The sequence below is a fragment of the Ylistrum balloti genome, unplaced genomic scaffold (assembly GCF_031769215.1).
Source record: "Ylistrum balloti isolate Yb309-2 unplaced genomic scaffold, AGI_CSIRO_Ybal_v1 Utg371044, whole genome shotgun sequence".
NCBI classification, from domain to species: Eukaryota; Metazoa; Mollusca; class Bivalvia; order Pectinida; family Pectinidae; genus Ylistrum; species Ylistrum balloti.
The window spans coordinates 45,242-66,569 of NW_026782578.1; the positions used below are offsets into that span (position 1 = coordinate 45,242).

The following is a 21,328-nucleotide window of genomic DNA, read 5'->3' on the forward strand; positions in this document are numbered from 1 at the left end:
CAGGACGACTGTTGTAACTGTTAGACAGCCATTATCAGGACGACTGTTGTAACTGTTAGACAGCCATTATCAGGACGACTGTTGTAACTGTTAGCCATTATCAGGACGACTGTTGTAACTGTTAGACAGCCATTATCAGGACGACTGTTGTAACTGTTAGACAGCCATTATCAGGACGACTGTTGTAACTGTTAGACAGCCATTATCAAGACGACTGTTGTAACTGTTAGCCATTATCAGGGCGACTGTTGTAACTGTTAGACAGCCATTATCAAGACGACTGTTGTAACTGTTAGCCATTATCAGGGCGACTGTTGTAACTGTTAGACAGCCATTATCAAGACGACTGTTGTAACTGTTAACCATTATCAGGACCACTGTTGTAACTGTTAGCCATTATCAGGACGACTGTTGTAACTGTTAGACAGCCATTATCAGGACGACTGTTGTAACTGTTAGACAGCCATTATCAAGACGACTGTTGTAACTGTTAGCCATTATCAGGACGACTGTTGTAACTGTTAGACAGCCATTATCAGGACGTCTGTTGTAACTGTTGGACAGCCATTATCAGGACGACTGTTGTAACTGTTAACCATTATCAGGACGTCTGTTGTAACTGCCATTATACTGTTGTAACAGCCATTATCAGGACGACTGTTGTAACTGTTAGACAGCCATTATCAGGACGATGTGTTGCAACTGTTAGACAGCCATTATCAGGACGACTGTTGTAACTGTTAGCCATTATCAGGACGACTGTTGTAACTGTTAGACAGCCATTATCAGGACGATGTGTTGCAACTGTTAGACAGCCATTATCAGGACGTCTGTTGTAACTGTTAGACAGCCATTATCAGGACGACTGTTGTAACTGTTAGCCATTATCAGGACGACTGTTGTAACTGTTAGACAGCCATTATCAGGACGACTGTTGTAACTGTTAGACAGCCATTATCAGGACGACTGTTGTAACTGTTAGACAGCCATTATCAGGACGACTGTTGTAACTGTTAGACAGCCATTATCAAGACGACTGTTGTAACTGTTAGCCATTATCAGGACGACTGTTGTAACTGTTAGACAGCCATTATCAGGACGTCTGTTGTAACTGTTGGACAGCCATTATCAGGACGACTGTTGTAACTGTTAACCATTATCAGGACGTCTGTTGTAACTGTTAGACAGCCATTATCAGGACGACTGTTGTAACTGTTAGCCATTATCAGGACGACTGTTGTAACTGTTAGACAGCCATTATCAGGACGATGTGTTGCAACTGTTAGACAGCCATTATCAGGACGACTTTTGTAACTGTGAGGCGGCCATTATCAGGACGTCTATTTTTTGTGTATTTTTCTTTACAGATTAGCTTATATCCAATTACATAAGAAAGATAAATGCTATTGCACATAGTTTTAGGAATGTCTTAATTTTCTATATGGTGACATTTAGACCATCATAAAAAGGAGAACTGTTCTTGCATGTTGAAGCCTAAAAGATAGGAGTGATGATTCTTCCTTAACAGTCTCTAAAAGATAGGAGTGATGATTCTTCCTTAACAGTCTCTAAAAGATAGGAGTGATGATTCTTCCTTAACAGTCTCTAAAAGATAGGAGTGATGATTCTTCCTTAACAGTCTCTAAAAGATAGGAGTGATGATTCTTCCTTAACAGTCTCTAAAAGATAGGAGTGATGATTCTTCCTTAACAGTCTCTAAAAGATAGGAGTGATGATTCTTAACAGTCTCTAAAAGATAGGAGTGATGATTCTTCCTTAACAGTCTCTAAAAGATAGGAGTGATGATTCTTCCTTAACAGTCTCTAAAAGATAGGAGTGATGATTCTTCCTTAACAGTCTCTAAAAGATAGGAGTGATGATTCTTAACAGTTTCTAAAAGATAGGAGTGATGATTCTTCCTTAACAGTCTCTAAAAGATAGGAGTGATGATTCTTCCTTAACAGTCTCTGAAAGATAGGAGTGATGATTCTTAACAGTCTCTAAAAGATAGGAGTGATGATTCTTCCTTAACAGTCTCTAAAAGATAGGAGTGATGATTCTTCCTTAACAGTCTCTAAAAGATAGGAGTGATGATTCTTCCTTAACAGTTTCTAAAAGATAGGAGTGATGATTCTTCCTTAACAGTTTCTAAAAGATAGGAGTGATGATTCTTCCTTAACAGTCTCTAAAAGATAGGAGTGATGATTCTTCCTTAAGTCTCTGAAAGATAGGAGTGATGATTCTTCCTTAACAGTCTCTAAAAGATAGGAGTGATGATTCTTCCTTAACAGTCTCTAAAAGATAGGAGTGATGATTCTTCCTTAACAGTCTCTAAAAGATAGGAGTGATGATTCTTCCTTAACAGTCTCTAAAAGATAGGAGTGATGATTCTTCCTTAACAGTCTCTAAAAGATAGGAGTGATGATTCTTCCTTAACAGTCTCTAAAAGATAGGAGTGATGATTCTTCCTTAACAGTCTCTAAAAGATAGGAGTGATGATTCTTCCTTAACAGTCTCTAAAAGATAGGAGTGATGATTCTTCCTTAACAGTCTCTAAAAGATAGGAGTGATGATTCTTCCTTAACAGTCTCTAAAAGATAGGAGTGATGATTCTTCCTTAACAGTCTCTAAAAGATAGGAGTGATGATTCTTCCTTAACAGTCTCTAAAAGATAGGAGTGATGATTCTTCCTTAACAGTCTCTAAAAGATAGGAGTGATGATTCTTCCTTAACAGTTTCTAAAAGATAGGAGTGATGATTCTTCCTTAACAGTCTCTAAAAGATAGGAGTGATGATTCTTCCTTAACAGTTTCTAAAAGATAGGAGTGATGATTCTTCCTTAACAGTCTCTAAAAGATAGGAGTGATGATTCTTCCTTATTTTCTAAAAGATAGGAGTGATGATTCTTCCTTAACAGTTTCTAAAAGATAGGAGTGATGATTCTTCCTTAACAGTCTCTAAAAGATAGGAGTGATGATTCTTCCTTAACAGTTTCTAAAAGATAGGAGTGATGATTCTTCCTTAACAGTCTCTAAAAGATAGGAGTGATGATTCTTCCTTATCATTTTCTAAAAGATAGGAGTGATGATTCTTCCTTAACAGTCTCTAAAAGATAGGAGTGATGATTCTTCCTTAACAGTCTCTAAAAGATAGGAGTGATGATTCTTCCTTAACAGTCTCTAAAAGATAGGAGTGATGATTCTTCCTTAACAGTTTCTAAAAGATAGGAGTGATGATTCTTCCTTAACAGTCTCTAAAAGATAGGAGTGATGATTCTTCCTTATCATTTTCTAAAAGATAGGAGTGATGATTCTTCCTTAACAGTCTCTAAAAGATAGGAGTGATGATTCTTCCTTAACAGTTTCTAAAAGATAGGAGTGATGATTCTTCCTTAACAGTCTCTAAAAGATAGGAGTGATGATTCTTCCTTATCATTTTCTAAAAGATAGGAGTGATGATTCTTCCTTAACAGTCTCTAAAAGATAGGAGTGATGATTCTTCCTTAACAGTTTCTAAAAGATAGGAGTGATGATTCTTCCTTAACAGTTTCTAAAAGATAGGAGTGATGATTCTTCCTTAACAGTCTCTAAAAGATAGGAGTGATGATTCTTCCTTAAGTCTCTGAAAGATAGGAGTGATGATTCTTCCTTAACAGTTTCTAAAAGATAGGAGTGATGATTCTTCCTTAACAGTCTCTAAAAGATAGGAGTGATGATTCTTCCTTAACAGTTTCTAAAAGATAGGAGTGATGATTCTTCCTTAACAGTCTCTAAAAGATAGGAGTGATGATTCTTCCTTAAGTCTCTGAAAGATAGGAGTGATGATTCTTCCTTAAGTTTCTAAAAGATAGGAGTGATGATTCTTCCTTAACAGTCTCTAAAAGATAGGAGTGATGATTCTTCCTTAACATTTTCTAAAAGATAGGAGTGATGATTCTTCCTTAACAGTCTCTAAAAGATAGGAGTGATGATTCTTCCTTAACACTTTCTAAAAGATAGGAGTGATGATTCTTCCTTAACAGTCTCTAAAAGATAGGAGTGATGATTCTTCCTTAACATTCTCTAAAGGTGATGACAAATTACATCTTAAATTGTATAACAACTGATAGCCCATGTCCGTTAAAAATCCCATCCTTATATATTTCTATACAACAAGAACTATGTCCCTCTACCTTACCAGATTATTGAGTCAGAAGTCTGACATACAGCCGGATGTATTCAGTCATTACAATTTACTCTATTTTACAGACTAATCCTGATGAGTATGTTCGATTAGATATTGATGACCTTCACCTCAGCGATAACGGTGCAGGCAGATGCTACCACTGGCTAGAAGTTCAATACAATCTGCTTGGCCAAACAGGACCAAGGTATGGTATTCAAAACTTTCAATCTATACAGTATGATTGGTCTATCAGGAACAGCATGAATTCCCTATTTGATTGACCAATCAGGACCATAGCATGAATTTTGTAAAATCTGATTGACCAATCATGATCATATCATGAACAATATACAATCTGATTGACCAATCAGAACCATGATATGAATTTTGTAAAATCTGATTGACCAATCTGAATACTCATCTGACGAAAGGCTGTGTCTTGGACTACTGGATGGTTCATTCTGAAATTTCAATGTTTTGGATACCCGTGATCCATAGTTGTATATGGCTATTTTGACAGATAAGGAAAACACCCTATTGGGTAGACAAGTGTCTTTTTTAAAAAGAAGAAAACAGAAAAAATTTATGAAGTTAAAAGCTTTGAGAATGTCAAGTTGACATTCCACATATGCACATACTCGTACCATACACAAGTTTCTAAAAACAAAATCCATAAATTTTATACTCGCTGAAAAACTGGGACAAAATTATGATAAAGTGTTTGTTTTCAAACTTTGATTTGTCATGAGATCTCCTCCCACAGTTTTGAACTGATCTATTTCAAAGAACTTAGTACATGAAGGCATAAGCACAGGCAAGAAGTTGTTTTCTAAAATGGCAGTTTCCTGCGACTGTATTTGGAAGAGTTACTGCCCATTGTTGTTTTCATAGTGTTCATCTTGTCCGAAGATCTCGGGTTCCCAAACAGTTTCTTCTGGAACTTTGTAGGCTTATTTCATCATGACATTAAGTTGTTTTCCTAAGCAGCAGCAGTGTAGATCAGCAATTTTTGAAGGAGTTATTGCCATTTTTTAAAGCATTGATATGGAGATCTACTCTTGCTTTTTCACCGATTTCTGTTTAAGACTCAATAACCATTACACAAGATGGTGTTTTTCTTAATGGTATTGCAATATTACAATTTTCGGAAGTTATTTTGGTCCCCTGCAAAAATATTCTTAATACTCAAATGTAGTAGAATCAGATACTTCACTTAGATGGAAGGATCAGGTAGTGCTTTACCAAAATAGTCAAGTTTCATGACCTTGGGGAACTAGTATTTGCCCTGGGTAAAAGTTTACTATACTTTATATAGGAAAGTTGCATTTTTAAGCATAATTTGTTTTATATTCTGTTGGAAATATATCAAATTGAGTTAGAATTATTAGTATAGGATTAGTTTGATGTTGTACACATATTGACCCTGGATGACCCCAAAGGGATGATGGCGGGGCTAAAAGGGATCAAATTGACTGAAATTTCAAGAATCTACTCATTACCCAAATATGGTAAAACTAAAAACTCTTCATGGATGTAAAAATCTGCTGTCCATATAGCATTTCTCATTTCCTCTGCTCTATACAGTGCATTGAAATTTAAGGAATTGTTAATCTGCAGTAACTAGTGGCCTAGGGACCTAAACAGTCACCTGTGAACTCACAAAGACAATTAATTGAATAAATAATTATTCAAAATATTTTGCTCCGCTCCACTGTACTCTTCCAGCATGTTACTGTAAACACATTTATTTATTTATTTTCTGTTTTTTTACCCTTATTTTGTTGTGTGTAAGTGCTATATAGCTATTCATCATCATTTAGACGATGTGGAGATGTCGCTGGAGAGAACTACATTACATCTGTGGATGGAAACCAAAACCTCATGTTGCTACGATTTGACAGCAAGTTTAGTAATGACCGTCCGAGCAGCCAGGGTTTCAGTCTCCGAGTCCGTTCTGTTCTGGCTGGTGAGTGTTTAATTTGAATCCCCTTTTGGGTATCTGTAATATAAGTGATTAATTTTGATCTGTATAACCAATGAAATCTTTGTTTCCAATGTTGTTTCCAATGTTGATTACAAAGCTGAACATCTTTTTTTTTCCAAAAATAAATGAAATATCTAAAATTATCTGTCCAATTTTAAGGATGTTTTTTCCAGTGAATAAAGGCAAAATTTTCTGTAATTTCATTTAGCAAAGAAACTGAATTCAAATTAAAAATGTAATTTAACTTCACCTGTTCAAAAAAAAAATCATAGGTCCTTATAGATTGTCTATTCCTTAGGAATGAATTGAACATTGAACAGATTTATGAAACAGATCAGTAACATCTGTATATACTGTGGACATAGGTTCAAGATTACTGCTCTAAATTGTTCAATATTAAACCACAGACATCTTCAAAGAATATTGTGTACATTATCTGTTTGTCACAAAAATAAATTTTTGTTGCAATTTCTTTCATTTGCAAATGCTTGAGTAAACTGTATGCCAAAGAAAGTTGGTTTATGGAAAGAAAGTTGGTTTATGGAAAGAAAGTTGGTTTACAATAGATTCTATGAAGATATATTTTGTTTTACAGCCCATTGTCTACTTTTGTTATAAGAATGAAATGAGTACTCTTGTTTTCAGGTTGTTCCAATAACCCATGCTATAATGGAGGCTGTAGTGCTACACAAGATGGACAGTTTACATGTACATGTTATGATCGATACACTGGGGTTACCTGTGATATACCACCAGGTAAGAATATTATTAAAAAGTGGAATTTACATTTTAGGGAAAAAGGTTTTACAATGAAAATAACTGGTTAAGGATGATGGATTAAATTTTTCAAGAAACTCTCCAGAATTGATCATGTGTTGCTGGTGAATTATAACCTTTACAAGCACTCCTTGGCACTTAGTTTCCTGTTGACTTTGATACAGACGAGATCCTGGTCCCTAAACCTTACTTAGCGATGCTGGGAGAGATCAACACATGATGTAAGAACTGGCCCTTGGGTTTGGCTCCACCCCTCTGGACTTAATTTCTAGGTTATATCTTTGAAAGAGTTGACATCTCCACCCCTGTAACCAAATATAGAATTACTTAGCGTCAAGAGATTACATTCATGATATAAGGATTGACCCACGGGTGTAACTTACCTCTTGGGACTTAATTTCTGTGTCACATTTTGGGAACGATCAAGATCACAACCTAATAACCATATGAACTCCTATTGGGCATCAGGAGAAAAAGTCCTGATATAAGAAATTACCCATTGATCTTGGCCTGCCACAGAGGTTAAGTGACTGAGCATTGAAATTGAAAGAAATTGAGCATTGAGATTTCTGTGCTTTTTTGTGATTATCACATACTTGCTATAGAACTGGTGATATGCAATACAGAAATAATTACGATAGTATGTCCAAGAGTTTCTGCCAACCCTTGGTAAGAATGGCTTGCTGGAGCCTCATTCTAATGTTTTTCGTTGACAGCTGATGCTTCATTTTCCTGTGGCTATGACAACAATGAGCAGTGTTTCCTTTCACAGGCCACGGACGATCAGTTTGACTGGACTACAATATCAGTAAGTAAAAACTAGTTTATATTGTTTGGCTTAATTGTTCATTGGTGATTTTCTTCATCTGGACATCCTATTTCAGACCAAATTAGGACAGAATCTTCCTTCAGAAGAGGTGTTTCGAAGAATTTGATCCATTTCTCCTCTTTGCTAAGCTCTTCTTGCCCCAGGGTAGGAGACTCGCCATTTATACACAATACATTCCTTTTCATACAAGTATATTTCAAATTACATTAGAACAGGATATTGGTATTCCTTCAGAAGATGAAGGACTTTGCTCTATTCTATTGGACCTTCCACTCCTGTCCCAAGGACCCAGACCCAGTTTATGCCTTGTGTATTTTTTTTTGCTATAAACTTTAATTGGAAGTGTAGCACATGTTTAAACATCTATGGGTTGTGAAACAAGCTGTCACAATAATGTTATCAGGTAACTCCATCAACTTTTGCATTCAAAACAGGTTCTCGGTTACCTACAACTGGCCTATATTTGCACAGTTCATTTCTCCTTCAATAGACGGATCTAAACACCAGTTTAAAAGTGTATTATATGAACACATGTGCTTAATGTCACTGTCAGTACATTGTTCTGGGGCATCCTTGGGTGCATGGGACATAATTGTGGTTACAAACAGTAGGTCAGACCCTCTTGGTATAGAGAGACAGGGTTCTGCAAGGGGAAAAAAAGAAGTAAAGTTTTGATATCATTTAGGGTGAAGGAATTTTGATTAAATTTTGATCAAACACATTCTTGGGGAGAGAGGAAAAGATTGTTTAAATAATAGATGTTGGCTCCCATTGGAGCAGACGGGAGGAAAGAGGGGCCTGAGAGAAATCTGTAATGTCCTTGAAAGTCGTCCTGATGAAACCAACCCCTGCTGTCTTGTCCACCTCTCCTTCAGTCTATAGGAAATTTTTTTTGGACAATTGCTTGGATTTTTAAGCAATTTTCAATGAAGCTGCACAAGAATGTCGGGGACCATGTATAGTAGAAATCTTGCTTTGCCATGTTGATAATCAGGCCGACATAAACATGCTTTTGTGTAATGGCCCATACCTCATCAGTCCTTTGATTAATTATAATCATTACTGGCACTGAAGAAGTTTTAGTTTTCGATTAATCAAAATAAAAAATTTGAAAATAAAGTAATGTCATTTTTTTTCTTAAATTCTCCAACAGACAAGTTTTTCAAACTTTGCATGTTTTTTATTTTCAGGTTTTTCTGGAAATCAAAATGTAGAAAATAAAATACTGTGCTTTGTGTGAATTGGATTTCAGGCTTAGAATTGGTTTTTATCTATTTGTCCAGACACCTACTCCCTCCAGTGGCACTGGTCCAGACCAGGCACAGTCAGGAAATAACTATCTATATGCCGAAATGTCCAGCCCACGGGTACAAGGAGATGTGGCTCGTATGGTGTCGCATTTTGATTTCACAGGTAGTGTTAAAATAGGAAATCCTGGAGATGTCTCATTTATGCATTCTAAGTCTATATTGAGTGTCTATTGCATGCAGCTGTGTCCTAAGAGAGTTCACAAGAAGTACACAACAGAATTTCTTTTGCATAAGAATTTTTCTGCCGAGGCCTTAAGTTTTTATGTGTTTGAATATTTTCATTATTGAAATGTTCTATTAAATCTCGAGGGTTCTGTGCCTCAAAGGTTGCCAGCAGTCTCGTGGCTTCATTCCTTTAGGGATTCTCATTAAACTTCACACATTTATTAAGCATCAAGTTATCTTCAAGTTTCAATTTCAGGATTGTTGGGTCAAGGTCACTGTTAATGTTTCAAATCTATCATTAATAAAAAAAAATTTGTATGCTCACCAATAGACAGATGTCTGTCTCATGTTTTTTTTCATATTTGACTTTTGTTTTTTAGAAATGCCAAGATGCCTGAGATTCTGGTACTTCATGTTTGGAAGCACTGTTGGTCAGTTGGCTGTTGCTGTGTCTGGTACAACGACAGCCAAGTCAACAGTTTGGTCACTAAGTGGTGATCAAGGGCAGTCTTGGAATCTCGTATCTCTAGATATAGCCTCAACTGCTGGATTAAGGGTATGTAGTGAAATTTGATGTGTTCATGATAAATCCTTGTATTTCTCTACTGCTTTTGTGACCCCATGTCTACCCCTAACCATTACATATCCAATAAATGTGATGCTGTATACCTGGTTATTTTTGTGGGGATAATTTTCGCTATTACACCATACATTAACTTTACCACTAAAATTTAATCCAAGAAATATTTAAAACATGTACAGTATATTGGACGTTCTTTAATATCCAGGTCTCAATTTTTTTATTCATAAAAATATGATTTGACCATTTTAAAAGAAATTGAAAATTTTCACCCATGATAATGACCAGCTATATGGTAGTTGAACATGTGATAATGCTTAAATTATATTACTTTGCGTGGGGTAATTGTAAGGTGTCAAGGTCATCCTCGATAGAAACCTAACTGATATGCAAATCTATGGTGATATGTCTTGCTTTTAGACTGTTCACTTTATTCAAATTTTCATTCCTCCAACATATACCATCAAACCCTTTATTTCCATGGGGATCATATTCTCACTTTTTCATGAACTATAAACAAAATTGCAAAAATCAAATTTTAAATCGTAAAATAATGACACATGTTTAAAGTTTGTCATTAGTATTACCATGAGACAAGTTGACGATTCCTACGCTATTGTGCATGGAATCATAAAATATAGAAAATTGTCGAGTCCCTTATTTGGTTCTGGTCCACTCATTTCACAAGAGGTATTGGCTCAAAAGTTCAGGAATTGATTTGTTTGTGCTGGGACTGAAATTTGATTGGATATTTTCTTTTTGCACCTAGTCTACAATCAGTTTTCTTCAGTGAGCAGCCTTGTCAGCCAATACCTGACAATCTGATAAGTCTTGTCTTTGGAGAGGGATGCTTATGCAAATAAGAATGTTATTAAGCAATGGCTCGTAATAAAAACTGCTATGTATAAATTTAATTGGATATCATCACATGCTTTTCCAGGTAAGACAGCCCTACTTTCTAATAATTAGAAGTTTTTGTTAATTTAAAAAATCTATAAATCCTTTTGTATTTAACTGATCATTTAAAGCAAAATAAGATAAAAAATTGTCTCCTTTGTAGATTTTCTTTGAGGCCACAAGAGGAAGCAGCTGGAATTCAGACATTGCCATTGACACTTTAGAATTAACACCTGGCTCGTGCTGTAAGTATAATTCTAAGGAATTTGGTCATATAAGAAATCAAAATGACTAACGAGCAAATCGGTGTGACTTGGCATTCAAAAGGAACATCCCTCTAGCAATATTTGATCTCATTTGATATGAAAGTGATGTCAGTTCAGAAATTGATCTTAGGTAATGGTTTTTGTGTCGCCTGCAGAGCTGGCGGACATTTAGGGATCACTTTGTCCGTCGTCACGTGTCGGCGGCGTCCATACAAAAGTTTTCAGACTTTTTTCAGTAATGCTTTGAGTTATCAAAATGAAATTTGGCATATGGCTTTTTGTTCCAAGTGTACAGATTAAGTTCAATTCCTGGCTGTCTGTGACCCTTTTTGGTAGAGTTAAGCCCCTTTCAACTTTGAAAATTTCCTGGGAATATTGTTTTCTTGACTTTCTTTGGTTATGCTTCGAGTTATGAAAATGCAATTTTGTATACGAGTTCTTGGTCAAAAGTTATGCACCAAGTTCGCTTCTTGGCAGTCTGTAACCCTTCTTGGCAGTGATATGTCCCTTTGAACTTGGAAAATTTCTCAGGAATATTGCTTTGCGCAGTTTTCCCATTATGCTTCAAGTTATAGAAATGAAATTTGGTATTACAACTTTATGGTTGATCGTTGCACATCCAGTTCAACTTCTGGGTGACCGTGACACTTTATGCAGGTGACACATTCAGTTCTGAGGAACTCTTGTATTAAGCTAAAGGTAACTGGTTACATTTCTGCCTATAGTCACAGACTTTAGTCTAGATATTACTTCTAATTTTAGCTTTCTGATTGGTTGAAAAATGCCAATGAGTTCACCATGCCATCTAGTGGCAGTGGTATGTTCAGTGTTGGTATTTATGATTGCTATGAAACATGACACTAAAAACAACATAAAACTGACAAGACTAGGTGTTCAGTGGTCAGTGTATTTTCATGTCGTTCTACAATCGTTCTGTAGCATGTGATTATACCCATATTAAAAAACAGAAATATTACCAATAGGATATAACATAGATTAAAACCTTCTCGTCCAGTCTAAAGATGGAAAAACAGTGTTAGAGACCATGATGGGAAACCATGACTGATTCTGCTGTACCTCTGACACAAATTTAATTTTCTTCAAACACTTCCGATCTACGGTTCAAAACTCATTTTCACAGCTCTTTTGTCCATTAACATGCATAAAGTCACCCTTGTTGCTGGGTTTCGATGCATGCATCATATTTTCGTAATAAGACAGGAATCGTACAACTTAACATCCGATTCCTGCACCTCTATATATTTATAAACAGCATTATCTCTGAGACGGTTATATTCAGACTATAGGTCTCTGGTAGATGTAAGCAATTCTGTTTGTGGTATATGTATTATACAGACATTCACAAGCGTTGAAGCAAAATCACGATACACAATTTTTTACCAATTTTTGTAATTGCATTTATATATCAATGTATCGCATATATGAACAAATGACAGTTGGTTTTCCCTGAAATATACACATAGAGAGGTTAACTTATGATCATAAAAGGAAATAGTTTTCTTTTGATATGTAAATTTCTCTCATATTACGCATGCACAAAAACATGGTCGCCTTTAAACAAAATGGCTGCCAGCCTAAATTGGTTGATACAATGTTGTTGTCACTTATTTCGTAATCCTGAATTGACTTGGTTGTAAAGTACCATTTGCCACACCCATTCAAAAATACGGTGCTGAATAACATCATTTACCTACTGTGTCACTACTTATTTAGTTATAAAGTAACATTTGCTACACCCATTCAAACATCCGGTGCTGAATAACATCATTTACCTACTGTGTCACTACTCTTACTGGACATTGGAAATTGATAGTAAATAACGGAACAGCATAGAAACCTAAACAGAAGAATAAAAACCCCACAATCAATAACAGAATGAATGTGTTCATGGTGATATGTAGCATACATTGTCATTTACAATATCTGATACCCAGTACATATAAACACCATTCCAACCACTATAGCTGGGACAACTCAAGCACCTACCACACCAGCGCCTACCACACCAGCGCCTACCACACCAGCGCCTACCACACCAGCGCCTACCACACCAGCGCCTACCACTCCAGCGCCTACTACAACTCCACCGCCTACAACTCCAGTGCCAACAACTCAAGCACCTGATGCCTGTACACCAAATCCATGCAACAATGGGGGAACGTGCGTCATCAATAATGGAGCTGTGTGTTCTTGTGCCGCAGGATTTGCTGGACAATTTTGTGACTCGACTGGTATGCTTATTTAAATTTACAGGTCAGATTTAACCAGTAAAGTAGGGTTTTTTGCCACTTTAAATAAAAGTGAAACTGATTTAAGTTTCATTTTAAGAATTAGATGTTTCAATGCTTTTTAAGTTGCTGCACAGTTGAATCATTGTACAAACATGCTGTAAAAGAAAATAGATTAAAGTTTTTTTGTTACCTTTTTCATTTAGAATGCTTTTAGATATTTCAAGCTCAACTATTTGAAGAGCAGTTCACAAATGTGTTATTCATTGATAATGAAGTTCTGTAGCATTAAGTTGCCCAGTTTTACTATGATATGATCCAAAAAAATGTTTATTTATAGAAATAGAGTAATATCAGCCCCCTACAAGGGTTGAAATTATTTGGTTTTTAATTTTTTTCATACATTATGTGTAACCTCAGTTACCGTAAATATTCGTGTATAGTGCGCACTTTTTTAAGCTGAAACTGTCGTGTCAAAAAGGGGGTGCGCACTATACGCAGGTACATGCCATTCCTGGGGTTATCATTCCTGAGTTCTGCATCCGCCATATTGGATTACCTCCCTTCACATAGTTATATGTAAAAGTCGTCGGTCTTATATGATAGTTTGGAGATAAAAACAACAAAAAATTAAAATAAGATATATTTCAAATGTTTTAATCATCTGCCATTCACGCTAGCATCACGGTGAATCTAATTTTTATTCATTTCCCGTCGGTCTTACTATTGGTCGGGGCTATAGTAGTGTCTGAATTTCTGCCTCATTTTGATGATGTATCTGTGGAATTCAATGAATCCGGAAGTTTTTAGGCGATTGTCGTTCTGTTCATAAATCGGACAGCCCATCCCACCGATGCCCAAAGTTGGTGACCCCATGACCTCTCTTGATCTGCATGGCCCGCACGCGCAGTTCTGTTGTACTGGCAGCGATGCCGGGATATCGGCGATCGCATACAAAGTTGAACAGCTCTCTCTCTCTCCATCTCTGGGTGTTTCGCTGTCGCACCTATATCAGCCCTTCTGGTCAGTGGTTGGGACTTTAGATGGTCTTTTCTTTCTTCCGTGCCTTGATATTTCACTCTGGAATGTCGAAGTGGCGACCGGCGGCACGAAACTCCAGTCTCTTGGCGTAGTCAAATGGTGTTTGCAGTTTCCCCATGTCGAAGTCGGTGTAAACAATCTATCATTAAATACCTTCGGATACCGCGGTGGGTACAGATACCATGAAAGATCATGCCTATACTGAACAAACCACCTGCTTTTATGGGGACAAGGTAGGATTGAAAATGTTCAGACAGTTAAAACAACATCGTTTTCTGACCAATAGTACGCGTTCAGCTCAAGCCGGGTGTCATCAGTCTCCTCATACTCAACGTGTTAACTGTCATTAACCGTTAATTATATAATCAGCCAAGCCTTTCATGCTTGTTAGGTCACCTGGGTAAATTTGTTTACTTAAGGTAATTACATGTGTTGGGGTCACGCTCATTGTGGTTTCCTAATTATCAATGGATCAGACCACATCAAATGTTTCGTCGCAGTGACCAGTCATTTAATTTTTCTGTAGATTTTTTTTTTTAATCTGATCTCCAAAAAGTACCTGCGCACTATACGCGAATATTTACGGTATATACTTGGTCATGATTTGCCTTCTCTGAATTTCAGTGGCTGAGTTTTACCACTGCACCTTTGAAAATGCAAATGCAGAGTGCTTCCTCAGGGATGCGACCAATGATGATTATGACTGGACTTTAAATTCCGTGAGTATATGTCCAGCTGTTGTTCTTGTTGTTCATCAGTCCCTTGTAAAAGTGTAACAGTGATCTTTTGTCACTTCCACCAGGAATGCCAGTCATAATGAAATCTCCTAAAACATTAGTGGTCCTAATTGGATCCTACAAAATAACATGCATATATATCATTTCTAGCTCACCTGTTCCAAGAAACGGTGAGCTTATGCTGTACTGTGTGTGTCAATTGTCTGTCCGTCCATCACTTTTTTACAAAATACTGCTAGTCATGAGAGACTGAGCAGATTTTGACCTTTTCAGTCAAAAGCATCCTTTGGGATGGAGCTTTGTATAAATGTTCGATCGTAGTCGCCAGGGAAGAAAGTCCAAGAGAAAAGTTTGCAAGTTTTACAAAATACTGCTAGTCATGAGAGACTGAGCAGATTTTGACCTTTTCAGTCAAAAGCATCCTTTGGGATGGAGCTTTGTATAAATGTTCGATCGTAGTCACCAGGGAAGAAAGTCCAAGAGAAAAGTTTGCAAGTTTTAAATCTACTTCTGTAGGAATTATTGGATTTTGCCTGAATTCGGTCTACAAAAGCATCCTTGGGTGAAGAGGAATGAATTTTGTCTTACTGGTGGGTCTCTATCTTCTTTTACTTGCTTTTAGGAGAAATAGAGCAATTTCTTAAAACTGCTTTTGTAGTAATGTAAGGATTATGTCCCAATTTAGTCTGAAATGTCCTTGGATGAAGGGTATACAATTTTGTGTAATTGTTTGGCCACAAAGCGGTAAATGTAAAGGTGCTTTTGGACATCATGTATAGGGATATAGTTGTTGATTTTAGTTGTCCGGCTTTCTGAAATCTGACAATTTAACAATGTTTGAAGTCTGACAGTTTTCGAGCACGATATAGAGTGAATCCTATACCAAATTAGAAAAATCTGTCGATTCTGACCACTCACAGCGAGATATGTCAAATGGTTCTGTGACCATTACATCTCGTTTAGGTAAGGCCGACATAGTTACTTGTTTCTAAGTGTATGTGTGTGTTGATGAGGCTGGTACCTGTATAATCACCTTACAGCATGTTTTGTTGTTGTGAAACAAATGACGTTGGCACCAGCCACATCATCATTGTACATGTTTATGATAATTGGAAAATAGTGCAAATTTAAGAATTCATAATATACTATAAAGATTCATGGGTGCAGGGCTGTGCTGATTTCTTTCAAGGCATTTTCCATAGGAGTAATAGTATTTATAACTGTCCATACACGACATCATTTGGTGAAGACACTACATTGTTCTCATTCCAGGGATCAACACCATCCTCAGGTACTGGACCTAGCAGTGCACAATCCGGTGCTAACTATATATACTTTGAAGTTTCCAGCCCTGTTACTAATGGAGACACTGCCCTATTGGAGACTTATACTATCTTACCTGGTAAATTATTTCTTTGTTGTCGTTTTAGGTGTTTGTGTGATGACTTCTCCAAAAAAAAAAAAATGCAGATCAATCGTTGTAGTGGGTTAAAGTATTACCCGTCTTCCCATGCAGTTGTTATTTTCTGACGGTTAAATATATAAAGTTACTAGAGTTATTGATTATTATGTCGGCCAACCCATCATAATACAAAGTCATTTCTTCAGTTAACAATTTTCATATTTGATGTTCTCATTTGTCCCTTGCAAATATCTGATTATAACTAAAAAGTTCTTACAAAGTGCCAAGATCCCTCATGGATCTCTTGTTTTAGATGAATGACATTTACTTTCTTTCATCTGAGTTTGCAGTCTGAAATATTTGTATTTTTTCCATTAACGATAGAATTTGAAATTAAGGTTGTGTGACATCACTTGTATTTAACAGCTCAAGATCGCTGCCTTTCCTTTTGGTATTCAATGAATGGACCAGGTGTGGGTTCTCTAATTGTTTCTACATCAAGCTCTGGTGCACTTTGGACTAGATCTGGTGACCAGGGAAATGCTTGGATTAGAGCTACTTTGGACCTCCCAATGGATCCTAACTTTCAGGTTTGATTGCACTTACATGTACATACAAAAACATAAAGATTGTGATGTGTGTACTTTTCTAGTTTCGGAAGTTTGAACTAGGATACATCTCTCGCTAATCAATGCCAGTAAGGCAACCTGTACTTGTCTCCTACATTACTCCCTCCTTCACAAAGTTGTTGACCCTGATGACAACCCAGGTTCAATATCTCCAAGGAAGCATCTTGATCTCCTATAGCTTCTACCTATTGGAGTGGAAAAAATTTGTATAGGAAAGAGCAATAAAATATATTTGCCCCTACTGTGGTTTGAAATGGCTTGTCTTTGCTGAATGCAGCCAAACTTCTACACGCAGGCTGAGAAATCCCTGTTCATTGAACCGGATCATGTTTGTTTTTCTCGCGTACACAAAAAAGATGAAATAGTATATTGTGATACATGTTGATCTTGCCATTATCAGTTTCCTATGAAATCTGCATCAAAATTGATGTCGGTTTGTGATAAAGGTATGAGTTACATAAGATATGGCACTACCCTGTTTTGAGTAGAATCATAGTGCAAGTTATTTTTTCCTTTTCTTACCAAGGGAAAAGATATTTCTGTCAAAAACCCTAATGCACCTGTTTATGGTTATAGTGATTTCATAGGGAAATCTTGTTTCCTTGAATGAAGTTGCTAGTATTGGACACTTGTTGGTGGTTTCATTGTTAACCTTGTTCTGTTCTAGAGTTGTGACATGGATCAAATCAAGTGACATTTAAATGCCAGACGTTGTCATTGAAGCAGAAGACACTTTCTCTTCTACAGCACCTGGTCATTGTACTTTTTCAGGATTCTAAAAAAGTTTTCAGTCAGTTGTTCCACTTCAGTGAAATTTCTATGGAGTTATGTCAAGTTTTACTTTCATAGTATGTAGAATGAGAAATAATGTTATAGAAATTGAGATTGCTTTTGTAGATTTTCATTCTACTGGTGTTTCAGCTTTTTATTGAAGCCTCACGTGGAAGTCATTGGAATGGTGATATTGCCTTGGATGAAATTGAACTTACAGATGGCTTATGTCGTAAGTATCGACTGCAACCTGTCAAAATAAAAAAAGTGATGTTTCAAGTGTAGGGTATTTTAAAATCGGTAGATGGAAGAAAAAATAAATGAAGAGATCTGTTTGTATCCGTCTACCTTGAAATAGGATAGAAAATACAAGGATACACCAGAACAAAAAGAACTTAAAATGTATTTTGAAAGATATAAAAGATCGAGGGAAACAAAAATTAAATTAAAGGTAAATAAATGTTAATGAAAGCTTGAAATGGAACGGCAGCCGGGGTATTTTTATCAATTTAGAAGATAAACATTGATCTCACTTTAAATCAAGGTCATCTGGTCATTATGTAGGCCCTTGTTACTACAATCAAACTTCTATGAATTTAACTTTAATAATTAAAATTTCTTGTATCAAATTTTTTAGCTGGTGCCGAATTTTATCTCTGTATAAAACTACTAACCTTTTATAAGTCAAAGTTTTATAAACGTTTTCAATATATCGGGTTTTTCATGGACTGTTAGCAATGGTATTAAGTCATTGGCACCTCATGATTCAAACACAAAATTTACATGTACAGTTATTTTAATCCTGCAAAATCTCTTTTCCTCTTTTTTTTTGCACTACCTGACAAAAGGATTACAATGGAGTGCTGTTTACTTTGTATAGTGAAATTGAATAATGACTTGACTCAGATTTTGGTTAATTGCATACTTACAAGCCATGACATTTATCAGCAATGATAATGGGATGCCATTATCTGTTCCTCCACCATTGTTATACATTGTTGCACTATCGTGTAGTGAAGTTTATGGAATTGTGAACATCGGCAATCAGACTTATTATTATAGCCTAAGATGCATGATGTTAGGGAATTCATTTCGAGACGGAATGCATGTGCTTTTCAGTCCCTTAAACCTCAAAATGTCAAAGTTAGACTGTATATCATATTCCTTGCTCTACTGAGTGACACTATCATATTCCTGGCTCTACTGAGTGACACTATCGTATTCCTGGCTCTACTGAGTGACACTATCGTATTCCTGGCTCTACCTAGTGATGCTATCATAATCCTGGCTCTACTGAGTGACACTATCGTATTCCTGGCTCTACTGAGTGACACTATCGTATTCCTGGCTCTACTGAGTGACACTATCATATTCCTGGCTCTACTGAGTGACACTATCGTATTCCTGGCTCTACTGAGTGATGCTATCATAATCCTGGCTCTACTGAGTGACACTATCGTATTCCTGGCTCTACTGAGTGACACTATCATATTCCTGGCTCTACTGAGTGACACTATCGTATTCCTGGCTCTACTGAGTGACACTATCGTATTCCTGGCTCTACTGAGTGACACTATCATATTCCTGGCTCTACTGAATGACACTATCGTATTCCTGGCTCTACTGAGTGACACTATCGTATTCCTGGCTCTACTGAGTGACACTATCGTATTCCTGGCTCTACTGAGTGACATTTTCGTATTCCTGGCTCTACTGAATGACACTATCGTATTCCTGGCTCTACTGAGTGATTCTATCATATTCCTTGCTCTACTGAATGACATTTCCTTTCTCATCAACATGGTTAATACAATGTTATCAAATTGTTATAGATAGCTGGGCAGTGGTTTTTCTATTTTCCTTTAAAGCTGAAAAAGATTTCACCTCTATAAGTGTTACTTTCTGTGAAAATGAAAAAAATAAAATATCTTGAATCTAAATTTCCCTACCCCAGACATATGTTTTGTTATTCATGTTTGAATCATGGTGATCAGAGAGAAATGAGTGAAAAAAATTTAATAATTAAGAAAGTTGTGTAATGTTACCATGGCCATAATTTCACCATAATGGTATTTTGATCTGGTTCATTTCCCTGTGCATTGTCTTCCATAATATCATTTCAGAAAACTTGTACAGTAAACACTTTTTAGTTTATGGCTGTTTTAAACTTTTGACATATAATGTCATATTTGAATTTGAATTTATTTTTTCAAACAAAATATCTGCAACCTATAGACCATGTCTTAAGAGATTTAAAAGACTACAAACATATTGCTTACTGATTCGGAAATTTAGATGCCACAAAATCATGGAAGAATAAGGATAAAAAACAGAACAATCTCAAACAGGTCTTCTCACTTGTTGGTAAAAAGCCTTCATTAACCTATATGATAGTGAATCTCCAAACAGTTTTTAGAAGTCTAATGTTCAAAGTGATGTTCCACTCTCACTGGTCATGATTAATTTAATGATAGTAACTTTCTTACAATTTTAAATATCTGACTTTTAGACGCTGTATTATATTTATGTATATAAACCATTTGATTGTTATATCATACTTGAGTGGTAATAGTATCATTGATTGTCGAGCATCACTGAAATTAAGTTACAATCTATCATTACCATTGGGTAAAAGAAGGGAGTGTAAATGTATAAGCTAATTTTGATATTCACAGTATTGTCATAAATTAATATTATATTGATCAAACAAACTTGAATGTAAACAATACATGGTTTCAATACATTAGTTTTCCATCTTACTCACTTTAAATGTATGTTTTACAAATGAACATTGGAAGAGGGATCTTGATGACTATATCCTTATGATGTAATACTGGTTGTAAGTATAATGACTTTATACTATACTTTCTGTTTAAGACTCATGATTTTTTATTCGAAAAAATAGACGCCAATTTCGGGATTTTGTGATGAAGCTTAATTTGAGTTTCGATAATTTTTTTTGTTTTTTTTTTTAATATTAGGTCATATTTATGGTTTTCTGACAACCAAGACCAATGCACCTCGAGAACTGCTTTGTTGTACTTAAAAACTTTTTGATGTCTTTATGAAGAGTGTGAATACTATGTCTGTTTCAGCGGTGTTACCTTGTGATCTACCGACAACATGTTTAAATGGTGGTACCTGTCTGACTGGCAACGGTAACAGCTTTTCCTGTGTTTGTGATACTGGCTTCACTGGAGACAACTGTGAAAACGCGGGTACATATCTTATGTCTTCATTATAGATATCCATTGTCATGCTGCGTTTCTGCTTGATTTCTTCAATACAAACAAGATCTCACTGCTTAATTAACTCTACTTCTAGAATATTTATCTGAAAGAAATTAGAAATCCAGATTTACAATACTCTACCTATAGAATATTTGAAAAGAAATTAGAAATCCAGATTTACAATACTCTACCTATCTGAAAAGAAATTAGAAATCCCCAAAGTATTTCTGGACTTGCCCATGACCTGTATACCTGTTGTCAGCTTTACATATTTTAAATATTCATTTGTAATTGATA

General features: G+C 36.1%; 1 protein-coding gene across 1 annotated transcript in view; it reads left to right on the forward strand.

Annotated features, from left to right (window-relative positions):
- The window catches only part of LOC132560284 (MAM and LDL-receptor class A domain-containing protein 1-like), a 67,943-nt gene that overhangs the window by 19,350 nt on the left and 27,265 nt on the right, over nucleotides 1-21,328 (forward strand). Inside the window, exons 13-26 of the mRNA XM_060224949.1 lie at nucleotides 4,248-4,369; nucleotides 5,985-6,130; nucleotides 6,794-6,904; nucleotides 7,642-7,733; nucleotides 9,038-9,167; nucleotides 9,610-9,785; nucleotides 10,870-10,951; nucleotides 12,958-13,224; nucleotides 14,887-14,981; nucleotides 16,272-16,401; nucleotides 16,828-16,991; nucleotides 17,952-18,068; nucleotides 18,864-19,548; nucleotides 20,897-21,019. Of these exons, the coding sequence (XP_060080932.1) occupies nucleotides 4,248-4,369; nucleotides 5,985-6,130; nucleotides 6,794-6,904; nucleotides 7,642-7,733; nucleotides 9,038-9,167; nucleotides 9,610-9,785; nucleotides 10,870-10,951; nucleotides 12,958-13,224; nucleotides 14,887-14,981; nucleotides 16,272-16,401; nucleotides 16,828-16,991; nucleotides 17,952-18,068; nucleotides 18,864-19,548; nucleotides 20,897-21,019 (2,440 nt within the window). The remainder of the gene's footprint in view (nucleotides 1-4,247; nucleotides 4,370-5,984; nucleotides 6,131-6,793; nucleotides 6,905-7,641; nucleotides 7,734-9,037; nucleotides 9,168-9,609; nucleotides 9,786-10,869; nucleotides 10,952-12,957; nucleotides 13,225-14,886; nucleotides 14,982-16,271; nucleotides 16,402-16,827; nucleotides 16,992-17,951; nucleotides 18,069-18,863; nucleotides 19,549-20,896; nucleotides 21,020-21,328) is intronic.